The 24827-nt window shown below is 41.8% G+C and overlaps 1 protein-coding gene across 2 annotated transcripts; it reads left to right on the forward strand.

Moving 5' to 3' along the window:
• The first annotated feature begins 3200 nt into the window (after positions 1 to 3200).
• Positions 3201 to 21313, forward strand: SFT2D2 (SFT2 domain containing 2). Of its 2 annotated transcripts, none has more exons than XM_084627843.1 (9): positions 3201 to 3332; positions 6356 to 6442; positions 7834 to 7919; positions 9906 to 9987; positions 11687 to 11722; positions 11815 to 11873; positions 13142 to 13171; positions 14910 to 14952; positions 15504 to 21313. In XM_084627843.1, exons 1-8 carry the CDS (start codon positions 3270 to 3272, stop codon positions 14947 to 14949), a joined length of 483 nt encoding a protein of 160 aa, XP_084483969.1. In that variant the 5' UTR covers positions 3201 to 3269; the 3' UTR covers positions 14950 to 14952; positions 15504 to 21313. The 2 variants fall into 2 exon arrangements, with proteins under 2 accessions (XP_084483969.1, XP_084483970.1); XM_084627844.1 differs by having other exon boundaries at positions 17325 to 21313.
• The last annotated feature ends 3514 nt before the right edge of the window (positions 21314 to 24827 follow it).

The following is a 24827-nucleotide window of genomic DNA, read 5'->3' on the forward strand; positions in this document are numbered from 1 at the left end:
CTTAGAAGTCAGCCTGAGCTGGAGTTCTTAGCACATCTGACCTTTCCACTCTCCAAGAACTGATGCAAATTGTGTATACATGTTGAAATTTAAAACTCACGTTAGCGCTAAATGTTCAGCGATATCACTGTGAAACCAAAGCAGTCTAAAGAATCACAATACTGCATCTCTCAGTGAATCTTGAAAAAATTAGGGCTGTCAAACTATTAAAAAAATTAATCATGAGATTTAAAAAAAATCGTGATTAATTGCAGTTTTAATAGTAGAATATTTATTTAAATATTTTTGGCTGTTTTTCTACATTTTCAAATATATTGACTTCAATTACAACAGAATACAAAGTGCACAGTGCTCACTTAACTTTTTATTACAAATATTTGCACTGTAAAAAACATAAATAGTATTTTTCAATTAATCTAGAAATACTGTAGTGCAATCTCTTTATGGTGAAAGTGCAACCACAAATGTAGATTTTTTTTTGACATAACTGCACTCAAAAACAAAATAGTGTAAAACTTTAGAGCCTACAAGTCCACTCAGGCCTCTTTCTTGTTCAGCCAATTGCTAAGACAAACAAGTTTGTTTACATCTATGGGAGAGAATGCTGCCCGCTTCTTATTTACAATGTCACCTGAAAGTGAGAACAGGCATGTTTAGCATATCTGGCACGTAAATACCTTGCAATGCCGGCTGCAAAAGTGCCATGCGAACACCTGTTCTCACTTTCAGGTGAAACAAATAAGAAGTAGGCAGCATTATTGCCCATAAATGTAAACAAACGTGTTTGTCTTAGCAATTGGCTGAACAAGAAGTAGGACTGAGTGGACTTATTGGCTCGAAAGTTTTACATTGTTTTATTTTTGAGCACAGTTATGTAACAAAAAAATCTACATTTGTAAGTTGCACTTTCAGAATAAAGAGATTACAGTACTTGTCTGAGGTGAATTGAAACATACGGTTTAATCACAAATAATATAAAGTGAGAACTACACACTTTGTATTCTGTATTGTAATTGACATTGATATATTTGAAAATGTAAAAAAAAAATTATGTAATAAATTTAAATTGGTATTCTGTTTAACAGTGTGATTAAAACTGTGATTAATTGTGATCAATTTTTTTTAATTGAGTTAATTTGTTCTGAGTTACCTGCTTCAATTTGTTAACAGCCCTTAAAAAAAAAAAAAAAAAAATCCAAACAAAACAAGACAAAACACTGCCTGTCTCCTGCTGGCTTCATGTCTGAAGAAAATTACTGGATGGTAATTAAATAAAAAAACAAAAAACAAAGTCTATGAGGGCTCTGCAAAAGCTACACAGACAGTACTGAAGATACATTTCTTGCTTTACATGTCTATGGATGTGCTTTCATGTCTTTGAAGATCATGAATGTTTGAAGCTAGCTTGTCTGGTGCAGGGTTGTCACTTATACATGCCCCATTTTGTTTCCCTGGTTGAATTTCCCAATGCCATAAACCAATTTTTAGAATGGGTGGAATGTCCAATGAGCTGTTTGAAGAGAGAGTCCAAAGGCTTTGAATATAAGGTATAATTGTTTAAAAAATGAAAAATGAATGTTTTCATCATAATATACCTATATTTACTGTGCAGAAACTGGATCTGCACTTCCAACAGTGTAATCTTACTTCTTTCCATCCAGAGCTAAGAAGAAATTGCTCATTGCACCGGTGTTTTGGTTGGTTCTTAAACTGATGTTAGTACAGACCATAAAGAAATTTATTTGGTGTAATTGGAGTTATTAAATGCTTCAAGACATGATATTTTTTAAGACATGTATGTTTTAAAATAGTGCAACTTGACATTTTCAAAGTTTAGCATTGTGGAATATCCTTAATGGAATTTACAATTCTGAATTGAAGAAATGTTTGAAAATGCATTGTTTGCTCTCTCCTGTCTGTTTTGCAATGTCATTATGAAAGCATGTATATTACTGTTCTTGTATTAATAGCTTACAGCATACTTAGTAACTAAGTGCCTGATCTTGCGCTCTTGAAATCAATGGAAATTTTATGATTGACTTTAGTGGGTGCAGGAGCTAGCCCTATGTGCTACCAACATCTTTTGCATACTAGGGCCTGATCCTGCAAACACTTCTGCACATCTATATGCATGTGAATAGTGCATACAGCATGTACTAAAAAATTTGCTGGAGCAGGCCTAAAAAGCAACTATGATTGCTTATAGTCTTAACATTTCAAATCTTCAATGATCTTGCTATATAAATAATTGATATTTTGGAAGCCCAATAAACAACCTTCTTAAGCTTTAGCTAAATAAAAGAGGAATGCAAATATGTACCCAAAGAAAGTAGTGAAGAAATGATTAACAGAAGAGTGGCTTTTGGAGTTTTTTAAAATTGGTTAGAAATAAGACACTCTGTACAATGTTGGTTTTTAAACAATAGTGGGTCAGGGAGAAAACTAAAAAAGGTTAGTATGCTCCCTTTTAAGAAAAATAATAAAATAGAAGTTGCCCTGATATAGTCACTTGCATGCTATTTATATTATTTTGTAGTAATAGATCACCTTAAGTATGGCCGAAGTAATGTCAGTGGACCCTTTTGCATAGCACAATGACTTAAGAAATGTTGCCAAATCCGAGCATTCAAAAATGATGAAGCAGGCACCCCAAAACAGTGAGATTGGGTTTAAAAATACCATGTTAAAAATAATAAATGTTTGCTGCTTTTTTCGTTTGTGTTCTGTTTTTTGAGACTTTGGATTAGACTTCGGTCCCATTTCCCAGCATTTCTCCATAATGCTGATGTCTAGAAACTTTTTAAATGAAAGTTTAGATTCTCACAGTTCCAGGAGCTGGGACTTTAGGGAAAGCACTAAATAGTGGGAGCTTTGCCATAAAATCATGGGCTGGCAATGCTGTGTTGGAGGCTGCCCTGATTGGCACTGAGAGTGTGGAAAAGGAGCAACATGCCACCAGTGAAGGCTGATGCCTGGCTATGAGCTGCCTTGTGGCATAGACGTCATGTGCTACTGCCGTCTGGCAAAATCTTTCAGGAGAAAGGCCAATATGGACTACAGCTCCCAGCACGCACCGCGCGAGCGGGTCGGGACTACGTCTCCCACCACGCACTACGCCGGATTAGCCGCCGGGTTGGCTGGAAACCGGCGACTTCCTGCCCGCGGTGCGCGCTGGGAGTTGTAGTCCCGGGGGCGGGGCGGGCCGGGCCAGTCGTAAAGTAGTCGGGTCACGGAAGCGGGGGGCGGCGGCGGCGGCGGAGCCAGGCAGGATGGACAAGCTCAAGCGGGTGCTGAACGGGCAGGACGCGGAGGAGCAGGGCGGCCTGAGCGAGGTAACGAGCCCCCCCGCCCCCGCTCGCCAGGCTGCCGTGGCTTGTCCCGGTGCGGGCCCGCTCCGGGCCGGGCGGCTCGTGTCGGGGGCGGGGGGCAGAGTTTCAGGGCAAGCCCTGGAGCCGGGAGCGGTGCCCGGCCTGTCAGCGCCGCCCTCCCCCGGGGAGCGGGGCCGGGGCCGGGCATGGCGCGGCCGCTCCAGCTGCTGCCCGCTGGGCTGGGAAGCGAGTCCTCCCCGCCGCCGCTCCCTGGCGAGCTGGTAGGAGGACACGGGAGCTTTACAGGGTCTCTGTCCACCTCGTCCGCTGGTTCTCAGCCAGGGAGACCCGTCCCTCTCGGGGTGCGCAGCGGTCTGCCGGGGGTACATCACCTCCTCTAGGTATTTGCCTAGTTTAACAACAGGCTACGGAAAACGCACCAGCGAAGTCCGTACAAACACACATTTCGTACAGAGACTTGTTTATACGGCTCTGCATACTGCCGTGTAACGACCATATTCATATTCCAATCGATTTATAATTACTTGGTAAAACTGAGGAAGTGAGCAACTTTTCAGTAACCGTGTGCTGTGACCGTTTTCTATTTAAGGTCTGAGTTGGTAAATAAGTGGCTTTTAAGTGAGGTGAATCTTGAGGGTGTACAAATCAGATGCCTGAAAGGGATATAGTAGCCTGGAAAAGTTGAGCCACTGACCTAGGGTATGCCTTCATTTCAGTGTGACCTCGGGTTCAAGCCCAACTTCCCTTCTGGCCACGCAGACCTTGTGCTAACCAGGGTCCGAGCTCATATTGTAAACTCACGTTATCTGTGTTACCAATAACTTTAAACACTGGGTTTAAAGGGAAAGAGTTTTAGCCACCCAGTGTATCTCACTGTTTGTGGTCTTTGTTGACTCACTGAATTTCTTTCCTCTTAGACAGTTCCACCTTGGCATCTGGTTTTGTTTTCAGGTTCTGAGTGCTACATTGTTTGTTTGGGTTTCAAACGCTTTAGGGGAATGGTTATTTTTTGAAAAAAGAAACAAATAACCATTCCCCTAAGGCGTTTGAAACCCAAACAATGTAGCACTCAGAAGCTGAACACGTTTGGTTTGTTTTTACAAAAATAGCGTAAACCTTTTTGTTCTTGGATTTTATAAAAAAAAAACTACTTCCTGCAAAGCTTAAATCTTGAGCCAAATGTGATGCCATGCAACTTTTAAAATGTTCTATATGTGGAAAGGTGACTAAACTTCCTAGAAACTAGTCTGATGCCATGTATTTAAATGATTTCCAATTGAATGCATGAAAATGACTTCATAATCCCACCCAACTTCTTTCCCTCACCTTCATGCCATGTGTCTAAAACTAAGTACGCTCTAGTGTGTAAAGGGCTAACATGCTCAAGTATTCATAAATTCTAGAGTTCCATAACTTTTTGCTGTTCGGTGTTTGGATGTTTGTGGGTGGGTAGGAAATATGTTGCAAGGACTTCACTCTGACTAGATGGATGAAATAGAAGCATTATAGTTCTGTTCCATGTAGATGAATGCAACATAGAAAACAGAGAACAGAAAACAAATTGTGGTGCTTTTTATAAACTGCTTTTTCTTTGAAAATTTGACTGGAATCTGCCTGATTTCACTTCCAGTGAATATAGAAATTAAGGGTGGGAGAGGGGAAATTGATAAATAATAACTGAGAATATGGCTACACGACAAGTACTATAGTATCACAGCTGTGGTGCTGCAACTTCACTGTTGCTATGTTGTAGTGTAGACACTTGTTACAGTGATGGAACGAGTTTTTCCATCATTGTAGTAAATCCACCCCTACAAGAGGCAATAGCTAATTCTATGAAAGAATCTTCTGTCGACCTAGCAGCTTCTGCACCACAGCTTAGGTCGGCTTAACTACATTTCTCAGGTGTGTGAATTTTTTTGCACACCTGAGTGTGGTAGTTAAGTTGACTAAGTTTTAGGTGTAGGACCAGGCTTTAATGTGGAGGCGAAGAGTCTGTGCTCGCTGAGGTGGGTATGTGTCTGCTAAAAGAAGAACACGAAAGGTTAGATATGTAGGTACAAATATAGTGGAATGAACAGACTATATAGTATTGTGGCAAGCTATTCGCTTATTGTAGGTATCTAGGACTTGATAGGGGCCTCATTCTGTAGGTCAGGGGTGGCCAACCTGAGCCTGAGAAGGAGCCAGAATTTACCAATGTACGTTGCCAAAGAGCCACAGTAATACATCAGCAGTCCCCCCATCAGCTCCCTCGCAGCACCTCCCACTCACCCACCCGCCAATCAGCGCCTCCTTGCATCTCCTGATCAGCTGTTTTGTGGCATGCAGGAGGCTCTGGGAGTGAGGGCACCACAGGCTCAGGGGAGGGGGCGGGAAGGGGTATAGTGGGGGCAGGGCCTGTGGCAGAGCCAGGGGTTGAGCAGTGAGCGCCCCCCGGCACACTGGAAAGTTGGCACCTGTAGCTCCAGCGTCGGTGCCTGTACAAGGAGCCGCATATTAACTTCTGAAGAGCCGCGTGTGGCTCCAGAGCCACAGATTGGTTACCCCTGATGTAGGTAATAACATACTCTCATTTACTTCAGTGGGAATTCTGCTTGTAGTGTGGTTTCAAAACTGAGCTCTCTGTTAGTAGTATTGCTGTTGTATATGGATTCATTTTTCATTTATTTTGTGTTCTAGCGGAATATTTTTCAGATGCTGCTTAAGCTGCTGATGGAAATAGAGCTATAAAGTTTGTTTTGTTGGGACACAAATTGATGTGTTAAAATGGGTTCTCAGACTCGGGATCGTGACCCCTTGGGGTTGCACGGTTATTACTTTGGGGTCGCGAGCTGTCAGCCTCCACCCCAAATACTGCTTTGCCTCCAGTATTTATAATAGGGTTAAATATTAAAAAAAATGTTTTTTTAATTTATAAGGGGGATCACACTCAGAGGCTGGATGTGTGAAAGAGGTCACAAATACAAAAGTTTGAAAATCACTGTGTTAAAGGATATGTCTCTTTATTTGTTTTTGGCTTCCAGATCGTTGATACAACTTCATTAAGCTGGGGCACGAGAGTGAAAGGCTTCATCGCTTGTTTTGCCTTAGGAGTTCTGTGCTCTGTCCTGGTAAGTTCTTCTCTGTCTGTCCACTTCTGCTCTAGGAGGAGACTTGCGTTTTGAGCACTGCAGTTACTTTTTATAGCACCCCAAAGTGGATAACAAAATGATGTACAAACTGGCCCCAGTTCTGCCAGCTGCTTGGGACTTTGAGCAGGCATCTGGATTGGGAAGGGAACACTTGGAAATGCAGCTATAAAATTAAACTAAACATAAACTAAAAATCAAGAAGATGATCAGTCCACTCCTCTTTGATTTGTGGGGGACTGGGTGATGTGTGGATCAATATGCAGCTTGTATGGAATGTGATTCTCAAGTACCAAGAGGAATGATATGAGGTTGGCTACGTGGGATGGGACTGGTAAACTAGTGCTGGGGTTCAGGAAGGGAATCGGATTCAGGTCAGCCAGGAGGACTGAGCCAGGCAATACTAAGGATTCATCTACATAGGCAGATTGAAGGATTGTGTGGTAACATGATTTAATCAGTCTACAAAGGTCAGATCAAAATGTATTATAACAGAGTCAGAAGGAGCACTTTTGTAATGAACTCAGTTCAATGATCCTGACATGGTAAAACTTGCCTTGTAGATGGAACTACATCCTTTTATACTATATCCATGTATCGGATATTTCTACTTTTCTTTAAAGAATAAGATTTGCACAAGTATGGCAAAATTACCTATTTGTGCAGAAATTGATTTCAGTTTCGTCCCTGATGAAAGCAAAAAATTTCAAAACCCTTTTTATAAAAAAGGAAACTGGGTTCTATCAGCAAGTGTAATGTAATGCTCTGATCACTATAAAGAATGTGAACAAACACAAACCAACTTTTGTAACTGCCATTCAGGTTTGAGTTTTTTAGTGCTTCTTCACTGCTACTAAAAAACACTGTTTTGGGGCTATTTTTGTTGCAACGTGAAACAATTTTTATCCAGTCCGGTCTATAAAATCATGACTGGTGTAGATAAGGAAGCATTTACTACTTCTCATAACACAAGAACTAGGGGTCACCAAATGAAATTAATAGGCAGCAGGTTTAAAACAGATAAAAGGAAGTATTTCTTCACACAATGCACAGTCAGCCTGTGGAACTCCTTGCCAGAGGATGTTGTGAAGGCCAAGAGCATAACAAGGTTCAAAAAAGAACTAGATAAATTCATGGAGGATAGGTCCATCAGTGGCTATTAGCCAGGATGAGCAGGAATGGTGTCCCTAGCCTCTGTTTGCCAGAAGCTGGGAATGAGCGACAGGGGTGGATCACTTGATGATTACCTGTTCTGTTCATTCCCTCTGGGGCACCTGGCACTGGCTACTGTCAGAAGACAGGATACTGGGCTAGATTAACCTTTGGTCTGACCCAGTAGGGCCATTCTTATGTTCTCTTATCTTCCTTTTCAGGGTACTTGCCTGCTATGGGTGCCAAGGAAAGGACTAGTTCTCTTTGCAGTATTTTACACTCTGGGGAATATTGCATCCCTTGGAAGGTAACATTTCTGTAAAATAGCTACCTGATACAAAGGCAGAAAATAGGAACAGAATGAGAGTGTGTGAATGTACCCATGCTTGTCTGAGTGGTGGAAATGGTGGGATGTGAGGCTGAATGTTCACTTCTCTGTACAGATCTCTAAAATTCAGAAATAATAGAAGAGGAACAAACATGACTGATTTGAACAGTCCAGTTCTTGGGAAATGAAACCGTTTCAACTGGTATTTTGTATTTACTGTTTGGATCAAATATTGTCTGGATATACTTGCTAAAATAAGAGGAATGAAATCTCATCCTTCCTGCAGGGGTCAGGAAGACATCTACATAACTTATGTATTGTTTGGTGCATCATTGTGGTTTTCTACACTTTCCTCTGAACCATCAGCTATTAGTCCATGCTGGAGGCATATCTTTGTGTAGGTAGTCTCACTGGCCTCACAAGACCCTGCTATCACTGTAAATAGCTTAATAAAGACCTCTTCTCAATGTGCAGTTGACATAAAAAAACAAACAAGATTTTAGAATATGTAAGGAATGGGGTGGCAAATAATATGGAGACTTGCTATAATGCCATTATATAAATCAAAGGGGCAGCCTTATCTGTAATGCTGTGTGCCATGGTGGTCACCCCATCTCGACTAGCTTATTACAGAACTCGAGCTATAAAGCTTGGTTTGTTAAGTTGGGACACGAGTTGATGTGTTCAAGGATATGTGGGCCCTTAATTTTTTTTTACCTGGACTTTGCAATCTGTATTATGTAAAGATTTATTTTTCATTTAAGAAGAGCTATGAGAATGATCAAAAGCATGGGAAAACTCATGTGGAAAGATTGCAAAGATTGGAATTCTTTGCCTTAGAAAGAAGATGAATAGAGGGAATGTGATACAAGTACTAAGTAACGAATTTTCTAGAAAGGTTAGCGCGGGAAAGCCTGTTCTCCTTGTCTTGTAACATAAGAATCAGAGGACACTCAAAATTAAAAGTTGGGAAATTCAAAGCCAATAAAAGGAAGTACTTTGTCATGCAGTGTGTAATTTGACTGTGTAACTCATTGCCACATGACTGTGAGGGAGGGGAGACTAGTGAGACTCCATCATTCCTGGCATGCAGTAGAATTAGGCATGCCAGTGGCTATGTGGTTGTCCTGGGTACATACCATCTGGCTGATCCTCACAGGAATACTCTACTTGGCTACTCCTCTCTCATCATCTGTGGCTGGCTTGGGATTGCTTTCTTCTCTCCCACCACTCCATCTCCTCCATTATACTGTATCTTGGGCTGCTCTTGACTGAAGCAATGGCAGCCTGTTATCAGCAACAAGAGGGAGGAGAGGAGTCACCTTAGCACCAGAGAGAAAATGGGTAAATAAGCTGGACATAACAAGCTAAGATTTAAAAAAAAAGTTAAATGAAAATTTGATCAATTTAATCTGAGCCTCACTGTTCTACAAAGTCAGCCGAGTCTGATGGCACTTTAAGACTGTATCTGGCGCGTTGGTAGGAAGTGAACTCATTGACTAGTCTGTGTAAATGCAGTCCAGGTACCTCAGGGATCACTTTCATCAAATCAGAATGGAGACCTGGGATGGGACCCGTTGACCTCCACCAAGCTTGTCCCTACACCCCTTCTGGAATGTTTGGTTTTAAACAGAGATGGAGGAGTCTAGATTACAAATGTCAGCACTTGCTTCTTCCCAAGACTTAGTCTGTTTGGTGCCCAGTTCTTGGTATGTAGCTTCTCCATTGTCAGTAGGATACTGATTTTTATTCTATAGTACTGCCTGGCTGTCTTTGCTATACAGACCGCACCAATCACCATAATAACATAGGCACTGGTATCTAGTATAGTAGTGGCCCTCTAGGACAGAATGTCAATTTATGACAGCACAGTAAGCATGCTTGATGAGGGCATCTTACAGTCGAATTTTATTGCTGTATGTAGATGTTTTACGTGTCTGTGTTATGTTGTTTTGCTTGTTACAGCACTGTTTTCCTTATGGGACCTATGAGACAATTGAAAAGAATGTTTGAGCCTACTCGTTTGATAGCTACTATTGTTATGCTAGTAAGTATCAAAGGATCTTGTTTTAACTAGTCTTAATTCAGTGCAAAATTCCAGAACAAAGTTGTCAATAGTGGTTTGATCTAGTTACATTCACAGTGCTGCTTTTATTGCCGTTCTTATAGCACTGGAGGTGTATATAGTTATAGAGAACACTGAAAAAGACAGGTCCCAAGTTCTGAAGAGCATAGCCTAAATCTGGGCAGTACAGTACGGGGGCAGTGGTTTAAGTGCATGAAGTAGTAGAATCATTATCACTGAGGGGATTGATAGGTGTTGCTGAAGAAGTTTTGGAGAAATCTGACGTGCATGTGCACACACACCCACATGGGCAACATGAAAGAAGATGTGAAGGCAGGAGCGGGACTGGGAGTTATTTAGAAGAGGGTTTGGGATGAAGCAAGTGGAGATATAGGCAGACAGAAATGTAACATTAGAGTGTCAACCCTCTTATTTCTACTTACCCTAGCTGCTAGTTTCACTCCTTGGTAAAAGGCTTGTAGGTGGAGTTTCATAACAAGGTACTTGGAGAATCTAGTCATCCTCAGGTGACTTACAGCTTCATGTATAATTGAATTTTTGTGGGAACTTTGCAGCTTAGCAGATCCCGAGAGGGTCTGCAGACCACAGGTTGAAAACCACTGTTCTATGCTAACGACAACCTTTTGTGGACCCCTTAGACACAGGTTGAAAACCACGGATCTAGGTGGTTACTGGCTGTAGGCTCTTTCAGCTTTGAAGCATCTCAACAAAGGGCTTGTCTTCACGTACAGCGGTGCAGCTGCAGCGCTTTAGTGATGATGCTCTTCCGTGGTGTATTTAATCCACCTCACCGAGAGGCGGTAGCTCTGTCGACTGGAGAAGCTCTCCCATCTACATAGCGCCATCTACACGGAGGATTAGGTCAGAATAACTACATCACTCAGGGGTGTGGATTTTTTTACACCCCTGAGCCAACATAGTTATACTGATTGGCCAGGTCTACACTCCAGACCTATAAGTGAAAGTGTTGACCTTCAGCTGTAAATTTAAGGAGTCTAGCAAAAAGCCCCTCCAGAAGTGTCATAACTGTGCAGCTCCTATTTTTATAGTCAATGTGGGTTGTAGGCATTACAGATGCCTGAAGTGGGTGGATCATGCCTACACTCAGGCCTTGGAATGCTTTAAAATAAATAAATAAAGTAGTAGCTAAAAAGTACCTGAACATTTTTCATAGTCTCAATTGATATGAACTGGGTAGCGGTTGATACCCCAGGGCTGCTGTTTTAGTGATTTCAACAGGAAACAGATTCATGGCATGTTTAGAGACAGGCAAATCAGAGCTGCAGCCAGAGACCGAGAGGAGCTGGAAAGCTCTATATTTCTATTTAGATAAGAAAGTGAAGTAGCGTACCTGAATGTGTATACTAACTAATAAAACTGGCCTGGGGAAAAAGTAGGAACCTACAGAAATTGCCACAAGCTGTGGAAGCCTTCTGCTGTTCCTTGACTGCAGCTGTGATCTTCCTTTTGTGATGTTCACCAGCTTGCTGCTTTATTTCATATTTAGAAATAGTATAGATAGGGCATTTTAAATAGCAATTTTTACATTGGATCAGGTAAAATATTGCATTTCCCTTCGGTCTTCCTTTATATTTGCAAAAAATATATTTTAATTGTGGAGTAGTCTCTATTTTAACTGACATGCTGTGTTCTCTTCTAGTTGTGTCTCATACTAACATTGTGCTCTGCCTTCTGGGTGAGTATTTGGATCTTATATATAGCCAGTGCACACTAATAAATATATATGCTCATTATTTGATTGCATTATTGTCTGTTTTCTTCTTTCAGTGGCACAACAAGGGACTTGCTCTCATCTTCTGCATTTTGCAATTTTTTGCCTTGGCATGGTAGGTAACTTTTCCCCCCTCCCCCTAATAGGGAGGGTGTAGCATCTGAATTCAATGGGTATGCTATGCTAAACTTTTCTAGGAGATGGATTCTGAGTTATAGCCAAGGGGGCACCAGCCATCTGTAGCAGACCCTTTTCCCCAGGCACTGCAACTGTAATCTTGGCCTTGTGCAGAGGGGAGGTTCTGGAGAGGGGTGGGAGTGTGTGAGCCTGCACCACAATAGCAGCTCCCGGGCCTGGCTGCGGCTTCAGGCATTTCAACCTGGCACAGAGAGGGCTGCAGCATCACTTGGGTTTGGCACCATTGGTTTGATGATTTTCTGTGGGTGCAGTTTAACCCATGAACCCGTGCTAAAGCTGCCTCTGCTCTCTTCCCCCTCCCCCCCAAAGTAACCTGGATTAAATCTAGCTTTTGTTGATAGATTGTCAGAGGACTGTGAAGTTGTACGAATTATGGTAGGGGAGTTCTCCCTTTCCTCTAGCCACCCAAACATGAACCACCTAGCCAAATTAATCCTAATGACCTGATCTTCATGAGTGACGTCCTACAAGGCGTTTGAGATCAGATGGCTTGTCCCTGCTCTCTGCTCCAGAGTTCTGCTTGGAATGGGCTGGGGGCAGAGCACTTCTACTGCAGAGTCTCTCTCAGTGGGACTCCCTCCCAGAGTTTCTCTTGCTCTTTTTGGAACCAGCAGCAAGGTTCCCTTGTTTGCCTTTGCCCATTCAGTCCTCCCTTTTACACTAGATTTTCCCTTTCTGGATTACATTGTTCTTGACTGTTCTCTTTACTTTGTGTGGTTTAGATCAGGATTGCTTAGGGCCAGATTCCTTTTCATTATTATAACTTTTGTACAGCTTCCCAGGTCATTGCTACAGATGCTGTGGAAATAGAAGGTTGACTAGGTGTCCTTATCCAAGTCACCCAGTACATCACTAGCCAGATGACTGATCCTACTTGCCCCAGGGCTTGGTGCATGTAGGGTTTCAGAAAGAGGAGGATTATTGTTAATAAACATTTTTATAGCGAGCCATAGCTTTGCTGTGGCGCTTTATGGATTCAACAGAGTTGTTTTCAGGAGGATGGCTGAGGAGGAGCTTGCGTGCCTTTCCACTACCTGAACTGGCGTTTTGTCTTTGTGTTCACTGAGACACTTCTGTCTCTGTTTCAGTGTGGTGTGGGGAGGAGTTGTTGCTTTTGTGTATGACTCTAATGTAATCTGAAGTTAATGGTAACTCAGTTTTTTTAATATTCTCTTCCTCTCTTAGGTACAGCATTTCTTTCATACCATTTGCAAGGTAAGCTTGATTTTTCCTTATTATATTAGTGAATATCTATTAAACTCTATCTTACAGTTAACTCCCCCATAAACTGTATGACTTTAAAATGGTTGTGCTGCCATTTTTTCTGAATGACCTTAGAGTTGATTACAAACTAAACACCTAAGAATTTTTCACCTGTGACTGAAATGCAGCTGTTTCTGGGGTGGGACATGGCAGCCGGGGGTTAGGAGTTCTTACCATCCCCCCTTTTCTCTTCTCCCCTCCTCCCAGTAAACTTTTCAGGAAACATCAGCGTCCCAGCGAGTTGGCTGGCTTTTTTGCTGAAACTCACCCACTACTTTTTTCAAATGTTGCATGCACTGAAAGGCACACTGCATTTGGAGGCATGTAACCTATAAAGTGCACGAGACTGTATGAATATTCTGTCAAATAAATCTCTCAAGTTATTAAACTCCCCCATATTCCTGAACACTGCTGCCCTTCAGAAGGTTGGTGACAAGCTTGTCCTGTCAGTTGCCAGATCCCCTCTGACAAACTTGGTGGTTTTCACACCTGCAAAAATCATCCCATGCTGCCAAATGAAATGTTACTTGAGGGAGATGTCCTTTGTTCTCTGACTTGCAGAGGTGTTAACTACCCGCTTCGCCTTGAATGATCTCTTGCAACATGTCCTAGCTCCTATGCTTACTAATCTGTTCCCCCTTGTACTTAGGGCCCGTCTACCCTTAAAACGCAGCTTCGGGGAAGGGGTTGGAATGGGGGCAGGGAAGGGGTGGGAAGAGGCAGGGCAGGGGCGGGGTCTCATTGAAAGGATGGAGTGGGGGTGGGGTTGGGGGGCAGCGATGGGGGGTGTCAGTGATGCGGCCCTCGGGCCAGTGCACTAGTCCTCATGTGGCCCTCGTGGTCATTTGAGTTTGAGACCCCTGCTCTAAGCCGATGGGAGAGAGCTCTCCCATTGGTGTAGTTAATCTACCTTCCCGAGAGGCAATAGCTTTGTTGGCAGGAGAAGCTCTCCTGTCGATCTAACCCCCTGTGTAGAAAGCGCTAGGTCGGTGGATTTTTCGCACCCCTGAGCGACATAGGTATACCTATCTAAGTCTCTTGTGCAGACCTGGCCTTAATCTTAGTGAACTAAAGCCACTTTACCCCTGAATGAGAGCATCCATACAGGTGTTTAGCATGTTTTAATTCCTATGCATTTACTTCACACCTTTTGTTGATTTGCCATAACTTTACTGAGTGTTCCAAAGTAGACAAGTCCTTAGCCATGTGGTACATAGTCTGCAATGGAATCCTAAGAACTGCCTTTTGAAAACGTAAGCAATAACCCAAAATACTACAGATGAGCAATGGAACTAAACTAGCTGCCCTGTGGGAACCTTAATTTAGATTTTCATGTATGCATTTAAGATTTCCTTTAATACTTTTTTTAGAATGTATGCATAACAAACATCTGTGTCCAATTCTGGCATCCTCTCTTTTTCCCACTTTCCCACTCCTCCCCGCTGCCCCCCATAGACAAGTACATAGGTGCATCTCTCATTTAAACGAAACTTAAAGTTGTCTCCACTATGCAACCTGTGTGATATGTACATACACCTATGTAATGCAGAGTGAATGCTGCAGCCTTACATATGGAAATGTACACTGTGCAGGAATAAATGTCTAAGTCTTCAAGCAGCATATCTTGATTACTGCAATGAAATATTTGGGGAAGCAGCCCAGTCATGTCAGTATTTCTCTCTCTCCACAGGGATGCTGTGAAGAAATGCTTTACTGTTTGTCTGTCATAACAGGTATATGTGCTGTTTTGTGACATTCTAGGAAGTACAGTGGAATTATGCTAACTGTTTTGTATGTACCTTCCTACTTGTGTCTTAAATATATGCCTTGCAGCTTGTAGTGGGAGGCTTGTATTAAAATCCAGCATATCTGGTTACTTGTGAACAATGATAGTCAGTCAGAATAATGAAGTGGTGCTTTCTGTAACATTTAGCCCAGCTGGACTGACGTCTAGAATTCAGTTTTGTTGTTTTAGATAAGTTACACAAATCATGCAGAGTGAAACAGAAATAACATTTAAAGACACACTGTTAGCCTAAAAATAATAGAGCAGATCCTCCACTGGTGTAAAACAGCACAGCTCGATTGTCTTCAATGGAATTATGCCAGTCTACACCAGCTGAGATCTGTTGCATAGTAAGACCCCAAGGCTGCACTTTCTGACCTCCTCCTAGCTTTGAAATAACTTTTAAAACCCTAATGTCTCACCATTTAGATTTGTTTAATTTTTTCACTGGACAGTGAAACTCCCCTGATCTGTTCTTTCTTTCTGGCTCTCTTGCAGGAGCTCAGTGCTGCATGGTGGGATTTATAACACTACCAGGGAAGGTTTCAGTCTAAACGGGAAAACTATTTTGTCTGAATATTTTTGAAAGTTTCATTTCTTTACCCAACTACTAAAGTTTGGGTTTAAACTACTGACAGTGTCTCTGTAAAATAACTCAAAAAGAGCATTGATCACCACTGGAAAAGTGCTAGGAATTCAGTGCAACCAAGATAAATTAAGAGGCCCTTTACCTGCTACTGACCTGATTTCTGCAACTTGCCTGCAGCAGCTAACAGTATTGCAGGGCAGGGAGGTGCATTTCTCACGTCAGGATAGATACCCATCCTGTTCCCAGCTGTATTATGGGAGAGAAACAGAAACTAGGACTTGGTAGGTAAGCAAGGGAAAAACTGAGCTTCAGTTAATTTTCTGGGCACAGATTCTATCGGAGATTCTTTCTAAATGGTCATTGTGTTTTACTTAAAAGTAGGAAAGCATTTCTATACACCCTTTAAAATAAAAAATCCTCTGCAGAGGGTGACAGAATTAGTGTTAGGAAAGGAAAAGACACTGTTCTTCTGACTTACCGCTCTCATCGGTTCATACCATTTCTCACTTCTCTGCACAAAGGTGAGAGATCATTTAAATCCCCCTGTGGTTCAAATATCACGCTGTGGAGCAGAAGAACTGCAGAAGCATATGCTCTTCAAGTGTCTATATTCTGAAAAGAGTGATAGCGATAGCAAGTACAGCTTACTAAGGAAATGTATGCAGGATTAAACTGCCAACTTTGAACAAATTATACCTAGTGGCTGGGATTTTTATGATGCCAACAAGTTCCAAGACCACTTTAACATCCCCTTTTTCTGAATCCTTAGCCAAATTCTTGTGTGAGCTCAACACAGAGTCATCCGGCTCCAAGTTGTACAGTGGCTCATTGGCAAACTTGGTATAAGTTAAGCACTTGGACACTCTTATCGTGTGTGGGACACTGCTTCACCACTTCATATCTCCTTTTAATGCATCCTTACCTTACTGGTACAAAGGCTTATCTTTCACATTATGGGCTGGGACCAAGGTCTGGGAAGATGATGATCAGTGAGGCTTTGTAGATGTGTGTTTGCAAAATCTTGGTGTTTTTTGCAGGGCTCATCCTTTGTTCTTTAAGGCCCTGCCTGCCCCCCAAATACCACATCAGGGAGCCTGGTCACCACCTGTAACCTAGGGGCAAACATGGTTCTGATTTGTAGCATAGCTAGGACCTTACCCATAGTTCATAATCAAACAAGGCTAGCAACAAAACAGTGTGTCAGTCTCACAGTTTCATGGCATCCAGAAAAGTTATTAGAATCTGAGAAGGAGCTATTTAAAAAACAAAAACCCAACCTTTGTGTCCTTCTGTTGTTCGAGATAGTTTAGTGCATTCCATTTTCACAGGATCCTTTTCAAAGCCCATCATCCAGTTTAACAGGGTATCTATGGGGTTCTTGTGGCTAAAGTTACTTTCTTAGAAATCCATTAGGAATAGAACAGACCTTAAAAATATGCCCCAGTTATGCTTGGAAGTATGGGAGAGCTATAGAGAACAGGTTCCTCCATAAAATAGTCTGTGTTTGTGAATGAAAAGGAATGGGGAATTAACATTCAAATTAATATGCTGACGCCATTATTTTTCCACGCTTCTTCCTTGAAAGAAAGGAGTAGTATAGGACCCAAGAGACACTTTCCTGTTTGTACCCCCCATGGTTTTTAAAATCAGATGTCATGATACCTTAAAGCAGTAGCCTCCCTGGGCCACCTAGGTTTTAACAGATAGCATTCATCTCTCTCCTTTCCCAGGAATACAGGCTCTGCAGCCTGGGCAGACGCCCTGATCTGTTGTCTTACTCTGTGCTCCAGTCCTGTTGGGTGGAGACTGTGGAATATTCCTCTAACAACCACCTTGCTGCCATCTTCTGTCTGCACACCAGCTCTCCAGGGGTCCTGGCCACAAGATATTACTGAACTATTCCACTTCCACCATGAAAACAATTCTGGCTTCAGCTCTATGCTACTAAAGTCCTGAAGCTGCTGTACTACCACCTGAGGTCTAGATCCTAGGGACTGGAGGGGTGAGACTGCTGACTTTTCCAGCCATAGCAGCCTTCCACTTTGAGCCAGAATCTATACACGACTGTAACCTCTGACTGTCTGTGGCCTCTAGTTACTGTGCAGTATGTTGCTGAGCAGGCAGCCTCTCAGGGTTGATGCAGACTCCCTTAGGCACCGAGAGAGGCAGCAGCAGACACTCATGAAATATCCCTCATCGGATGGCAAGTGTAATCATCTAGGCTCAATTCAGTTAGGGTCCCCACTCCCAAATCATCTGCAAGTGGAAAGCTTGGGGAAAACTAGGGACAATTGCCCCATTCACATTGTTGCCTGTTGCTCTTGAAGCTGCTGCTTGACTAGTCGTTTTGTAACTCTGTTAGAATACCACGTTCCCCCCTTTGGAGCTGATGAAATCCCACTTTTTGCATGATTTGCGGACAGGTGGACACCAGTCACAGTCCAGCAACTGAGTTTTCTCTGGGGAGATGATTCTCATTTGCTTTCAGGCTGCAATAAAGCCTAACTCTGCTTACACACATACAAAAGCCTTGTCCGTCTCTCACAAATGTATCACATTTGGTTTAGGCAGTTTGGCTTCCTTTGGCTTCTTTGTTGTTACAGCTGCTTCTGAGCTCTGATTTCCAGGGAGCTGCCTTTTTTAATATGGGCCCCTGGTTTATTATGCCTCCTTAAGGCTGTGTGATTTTGTGGTTCAAGCAGAAAGCTGGGAGTTTTTTCCTGACTAGGACAAGTCCCTTAACCTGTGTGCCTCAGTGTAACTGGGAACTGAGCTACCTCCCAGTCTGTATCCTGCCAAAGGATCCTATCCAGGTTTTTTGTAAGTGTCTTTGCAATGTTTACAAAATGCCTCTGTAAGAGGCAATTAGAAAATCTATCCCTCAATGCCTTGCTCAAGCCCAAGTTTATTTTAGCACTAGCTTCCCTGTGGGAATTCTCGGAAAGCTCTATGTAAGTAGCATATGCTTCCTTTCCCGAAAAAGTGCTGTTAACCAAGTCCATCACTGTAGGAGCTTAAGCAATTAAATCCTGCAGTGCTGGATTGCTTGTTCCTCTACTTCAGATCACTCCTTTCTTGACCTTCACTGCCTTCGTAAAGGGCTAGCACTTGTACTGGAATGTTGCACCAGAGCACACGGCTTTCTAACCCAATCAGGATCACCAGAATCAAACCTCAGTTTTATACACTGGATAGAACTTTTGTATCTGCATGTTAGCTATTTAGAACCGTTCTGCTAACTTTTTGGCAGAATGGCTGATTTTTATAAATAGGGAATTTAGGGTTTGGAGCTGTACAGTAATTTGTTGCCAGCACACAGATTGTCTGGGTGTCTTAAATTTCAGATCCACAAGCTAATTATTTTAAATGCCGAGTTCCAGCCCTGCAGCTCTTGAATCAATAAGTTTAGTAAACTGTATTTCATGTAAGGTTGTTGAATGTCCTTAATGGAGGTAGGAGAGGGGGACACAGAACTTTGAAAGAAAAAGGAGGGCAGAGGAAATGGAGGCATAGTAAGCACTTGAGTGACAGCAGTGTTCATATTAGCTTCTGGCATTGCAAAAATTTTCCATGAATGAATCATACTCTTTTGGTTGGGGGCCAACTGGGTAGGAAAGACTCCACCCACACGATCTCCAATATGAGAAACACTCAGGTTTGTGGGTTCACCTCCAAATGGCTTTGCCTAATAAATCCACTTCATTCTACTGAAACAAAGGCTTGTGACTTCTACTTACTTACTTAATCTCTGTTCAAATTGCTGCTATGTTTGATTGCAACTGAATACTTGCCTTGTTACTGAAATATGTTGCATTCCCATATTTGTGCCTGTAATTAACCTGTCCTACTTGTATGCCTGCGTATTACAGTAGCCACTGTATTCTACCTGCCTTGCATACACACCTCATCCACTACGGTATCAAACAACATAATACTGTAGTTAATGTGGAAATAATGAAACTGGACAGTAGAATACATTCCATGTGAACTCTCTTGCACTGAAAAGGCAGTTTTTTTTGTTTGTAAAACAAGCTTCCTTGTGTTTTCTGTTCTGATGGGTGGTTTATTGATGGGTAGGTGCGTGTCTTAAAGCCACCAGATTCCGGTATGCAATTCCTCACATTCAAAATCTTTCTGCTGAGTGCACAGTATGTCAAAAACACACAGAAAATAGTATTTCTTTCATTAAAAAAAATTAAAAATCTTGTGTTGGATCTCAAAGTTGCTTCCCCTTGCCAAGCTCCTTCCTAATTTTACAGAGCGCACAACCACAAGGGCTGAGATTTTCAAAGAAGCTGAAGGGACGTGGGTATCAAACTCAGTGGGATTGGTGTATTTAGCTCCCTTAGGCAGGCTTGAAAGTCTCAGACCAGCTTGTCTTTCATTTGCTGAAGCTGCAGTACATGTTAATGCAATGCTACTTTAACCAAAAAGGGCCTTAAAATGCAATTCTAGCCTGGAAAATAACTTTAAAAAAAAACAAACAAGCAAACAAGAAGCCTGACTTGTCAGATTTGGTAGGAACAGAAATTAGAGAAATCTTTTCACTTGTAAAGAAACCACATTAGTTCTGGAGTGTCTGGGGCACATTAAATATGAAAGCCTATATGCAATGTGTAATCACTCTTCTGAGTAGAACCTGACTTTAATGACACATAATAAAGTGCACTTTGACTACTGACACTGCCAGAGGCTTTTTTAATGACAGCATTTTAGAAAAAGAAACAAAATATCCAATCTTGTTAGTAATTTTATTACGATTGAATATTAAAGACGAGTTGGATGGGCAATCTTGAATCCCAAGGAAGTGTGTTTTATACTCTGATACAGAAAATATCTTGTGACAATTCGTTTTCAAATTTCATATGATGTCGCAATGGATGTTCCTGGAGAATACAGCAAAGTTGCCAGAACTCTGTGCAGCATCCTGGGGCAGGTTTCATTCAGGGAATTGAAGCACTGTGCCAAATTTGTATAAATTGGGAGCAGATTGTATCTATCTTATCTTTAATGCAGATGTATGACCCACTGTTTCCAGCTTACAGTTTGCTATGGTCCACATTTTTCTATTAAAAATGGTGGCCATAAACTGCATTGTAGAACTCGGGGAGGGGAGACGCATTTGGCCAGCCTTCGTGTACTGGGAGATGACACTTGTATGTGATTGCAATCCTTCATTTTAACCAGTTTAATTTCTAAAAATAGTTTGCAGTCAGTTCAGTTGCCTTATTTTCATTGTTAATGCCTCCTTTTCAGGATCACCACCATTAGTATCTATAATCTTGTTATAGGTTCTAAAAACTATTTAGTGTAAAAAAAAAATACATATATATGCTTGTCTTAATTGCAAATGCGTACATGTTAAGACCATAGTAAATCTTAACCAGATTGTGAGGGGAAGCACAGCTGCTAAATATGGGGGTATTCCATTTTTAAAATCTTGTGCCGAGCTTTGAAATGTAATGTGGTGATTTTTTTAAAAATAGCTTTATCAACTGAGGGATTTTTGTAAAACAAACATTTTGTGAAATTCTCCACTACAATGACTGTTTGTTTTTTGTATTATAAGCTGCTTCTGGACCTTTTATATATATCCTGGTTGCTTTGTCTGACTTTGTAATTGTTCAGTAAACGTTTTTTAACTTATTGCAAAACATTTTCTGTAATGAAGCTAGATCCTAAGACATGTGAACATCATTGTTTTTCAATAAAGTTGACACTGCAGTAAATGATCTGTTGCTTCTCAATCGCTTTTAATTTTTAATTTAAATGATGCAGAATTTTCAGGTGAAACTGAAGTGAAGTTAAGTAGTCCATAAAAAATAGAATAGTACAAAAGGGCTTCTTTTATTTTAAATTCAGCTGGTTGTGTGTGTGTGTGTGTGTGTGTGTGTGTGTGTGTGTGTGTGTGAGAGAGAGAGAGAGAGAGAGAAAAAAATAGGGGAAGATCGGGTGAGGAGCTATAGTGTGAATATAGAACTGGGAGCCAGGAACTCTTGGTCTAATTCTGTCTCTGATCTTGGTCAAGTCCCTTGATCAAAAAAATCAGAGACAGTTTTTGAAAATGTTGGTATGCCCTCTTTTTTTGGGCTGCTTGTAGTTACTCATGCTTCCAAATAATTGTATACAATTCTTTAGAATAAAAGGAACATTTACATGTCTGGTCACACCCATAATGTGCTAGGCTCTATTCTATATAGGTTCTTATACTGCATACTGTAGTATGAGTGCCTTTCAGTAGTGTATTAAGCAACATGGCTAATATCTGTTGTGTGTGTTCTCTTATCTCCCCAGGCGGAGAATTGTGTGCAGGAAAGTGTTTTGTTTATGTTGACTAATATATGCCAGCTACCGTATCTGTGTATTCTGATATTATGTGCAACATATATTCCAAGCATTTAAGTATATATATTAAGCATTCATATAGAAGTTATCAAGGCCAAATTGGCCTGTACCTTTTGTTATAATCCTGTACACACACATGCGAAGTATCCCGTAACACCTTGAAGTGAGCTTGGGCTTGAGTAGATAAGAAAACTGTCAGTATCCGTACATACGATTATTTCCTCACGGCAACATGAAACAGATTACCCACAGAAACCTAGAAGGTGTCTTCATGCCTTTTAGTACCCGGAATGCATGTGCTCAGAAGAAAGATAAGGGTGCATAATGACCTAGAATGCGTGGGTTTAGAACAGAAGATAAACTGGAACACCATGGTGCCAGAAATGAACAAGGTAAAAAGCGACAGGTTTCAGAGTAGCAGCCATGTTAGTCTGTATCGGCAAAAAGAAAAGGAGTACTTGTGGCACCTTAGAGACTAACAAATTTATGTGAGCATAAGCTTTCGTGGGCTACAGCTCACTTCATCGGATGCATAGAATAGAACATAGAAGAAGATATATAAGCATACAGAGAAGATGGAAGTTGCCATACAAACTGTAAGAGGCTAATTAATTAAGATGAGCTATTATCAACAGGAGAAAAAAAAAACTTTTGTAGTGATAATCAAGATGGCCCATTTAGACAGTTAACATAGGGAAATACAGGTTTCAGAGTAGCAGCCTTGTTAGTCTGTATTTGCAAAAAGAAAAGGAGTACCTGTGACACCTTAGAGACTAACCAATTTATTTGAGCATAAGCTTTCGTGAGCTACCATCCGATGAAGTGAGCTGTAGCTCACGAAAGCTCATGCTCAAATAAATTGGTTAGTCTCTAAGGTGCCACAGGTACTCCTTTTCTTTATAGGGAAATAGATTCAATATGTGTAATGACCCAGCCACTCCCATAAAAGGACCCAAGAAGGAACTCCACTAATAGTTTGCTTTCTATCCCCAGAGGGCATACCAGAGGAGTTAGAAAGCAAAATATTAGTGGAGTTCCTTCTTGGGTTCATAGACAAAGAATTAAAGTTCAGGTTTAGAGTAGCAGCCGTGTTAGTCTGTATCCGCAAGGAGAACGGGGGTACTTGTGGCACCTTAGAGACTAGCAAATTTATTAGAGCAGAAGCATGGATCTGTGCTTTATGGGCGTGGCTATAGTAGGGTATAAAAAGATGTCTTTAGGGATGTAACTTTTTGGAGTACACCTGTGCTAGGTGAATGTAACATCACTGCATGGGACTGCTCTTCGGAGACTGGTATCCTATAGAACCTTTTCCCTCTACCATTTTAATAAGCCTGGTTCACATTGGTTATGGGGTCTCTTGAGTATATTTCACAACAAACCAAAGTGTGCTCAAACAAGTGACTATACAGTTGATCCACATTTAGGATTTTTAATATATACACATGTGGCTATGTTAGAGAAGGCAATGTCAAAGAAATGCACCTTGCACTTACAGCAGAAGGTGGTGAGGTTTGTGATGGTACTTAATTCCTGGAGGAATTAATTCCACAGTCTTTGGCTAGCCCTTGAACGGTGGTAACTGGAATTCCCATGCTAGGGGAAATTGTGAAATTTCAAAAAAAAATTTCAAAATGAACAAAAAATGGAAATTTCCTGCAGTACAAGAACTCGCGTCATTTGGTTTCAACATTTTAAAAATGTTTCCGAGGGTCCCTGCGTAGGAGCCCTAGAAGCTGGGGCTCCCAAGGCTGTTGAGGAACTGGAAGCCCTGGCAGCCCCAGCTCTGGGACAATCAGCTTGGAAGACTGCCCTGGAGCCGAGGAGCTTGCAAACGCGAGTTCCGCAGCATCCCTCTAGGCAGGCTGCCAAGGAGCAGGGAAGCTGCAGAGCTGGGAACAATTTTTCCACTGGAAAATTGAAAATTTCCAGCAACATTGAGGTTTTTCTGCAGAAAAATGTCAATTTTTCCAGAAAGTGAATTTTTCTGTTGAAAATCAGACAGCAACGGCCCAAACAACTCTGTCTTCAAGCATTGTCTCAACACATATGAAGACCCCGGTCTAAAGAGTTTACCATCCATCAAGTCCCTAGATTAAGTACAGAAGGGCCAGTATAATCATCTAGTCTGATTTCCTACGTAACACCGTCCAGAGAATGTCATCAAGCGATTCCTGCATTAAGCCTATGATGTCTGGTCGAGCAAGAGCATGTCTTTTGGAAATGTATCTAGTCTTGATGTTAAGACTTGGAGTGATGGAGAATCAAACACATACCTAGGTAAGTTTGTTTCAATGGTTAATTACCCTCACTGTAAAAAATTTGCTCATGCCTAGCCTTCAGTTTATCTAGTTTCAGCTTCCAGTCAGTGGATCTTGTTATGCTTTTCTTAAGTTCTGGGGCAGAGACTGTCCCCTTTTTATAGGTGGTGGGCTGGTGGTGTATTTCCCTTTGGGGATGAGAGACTCAGAGAAGAGCGATTTGCCCCTTTTCCCCAACTCCGTCTTCTCCCCTCCCTGCCTTTTTTTGTTAAGATTTTGATTTGCTCAGGGGGAGTTCCCTGTGATGTGAGAAATTCAATGTCAAGGAGAGGTTAGGAGCTGAGAGGGTTTACTTTCTGTGTGCACCTTTCTCATTGTTCCAGTCTATGTAGCAGCAGCCCGAGGTTTAGTGTATGATGGTGATTGCCCTTCCAACAAGAACAGGAGACTTAAGAAATAGAGTTCTGCTCCTTTTTCCTTTCTGCTCCCGGGAGACCTTATCATGTGAGCATGAGTGAGTGAATACACCGAGAGCTGGAGCACTTGCTGTAGGTGTAATTGAGGGGAAGATTTGGGATGGGTATATTTTAGTTGTCCTTTTGTCAGCCTGCTGGAGGTGCGCTCTCC

Source organism: Lepidochelys olivacea (assembly GCF_965140295.1).
Source record: "Lepidochelys olivacea isolate rLepOli2 genome assembly, chromosome: 1".
Classification (NCBI taxonomy): domain Eukaryota; kingdom Metazoa; phylum Chordata; order Testudines; family Cheloniidae; genus Lepidochelys; species Lepidochelys olivacea.

What these genes read in the sequence shown, in the direction of transcription:
- SFT2D2 (XM_084627843.1), top strand. Translation starts at nt 3,270, where the DNA reads ATGGACAAGCTCAAGCGGGTGCTGAACGGGCAGGACGCGGAGGAGCAG. An exon ending in TAGCTACTATTGTTATGCTA is followed by an intron (nt 9,988 to 11,686) that starts GTAAGTATCAAA and finishes GTTCTCTTCTAG; the next exon opens with TTGTGTCTCATACTAACATT. An exon ending in CATTGTGCTCTGCCTTCTGG is followed by an intron (nt 11,723 to 11,814) that starts GTGAGTATTTGG and finishes TTCTTCTTTCAG; the next exon opens with TGGCACAACAAGGGACTTGC.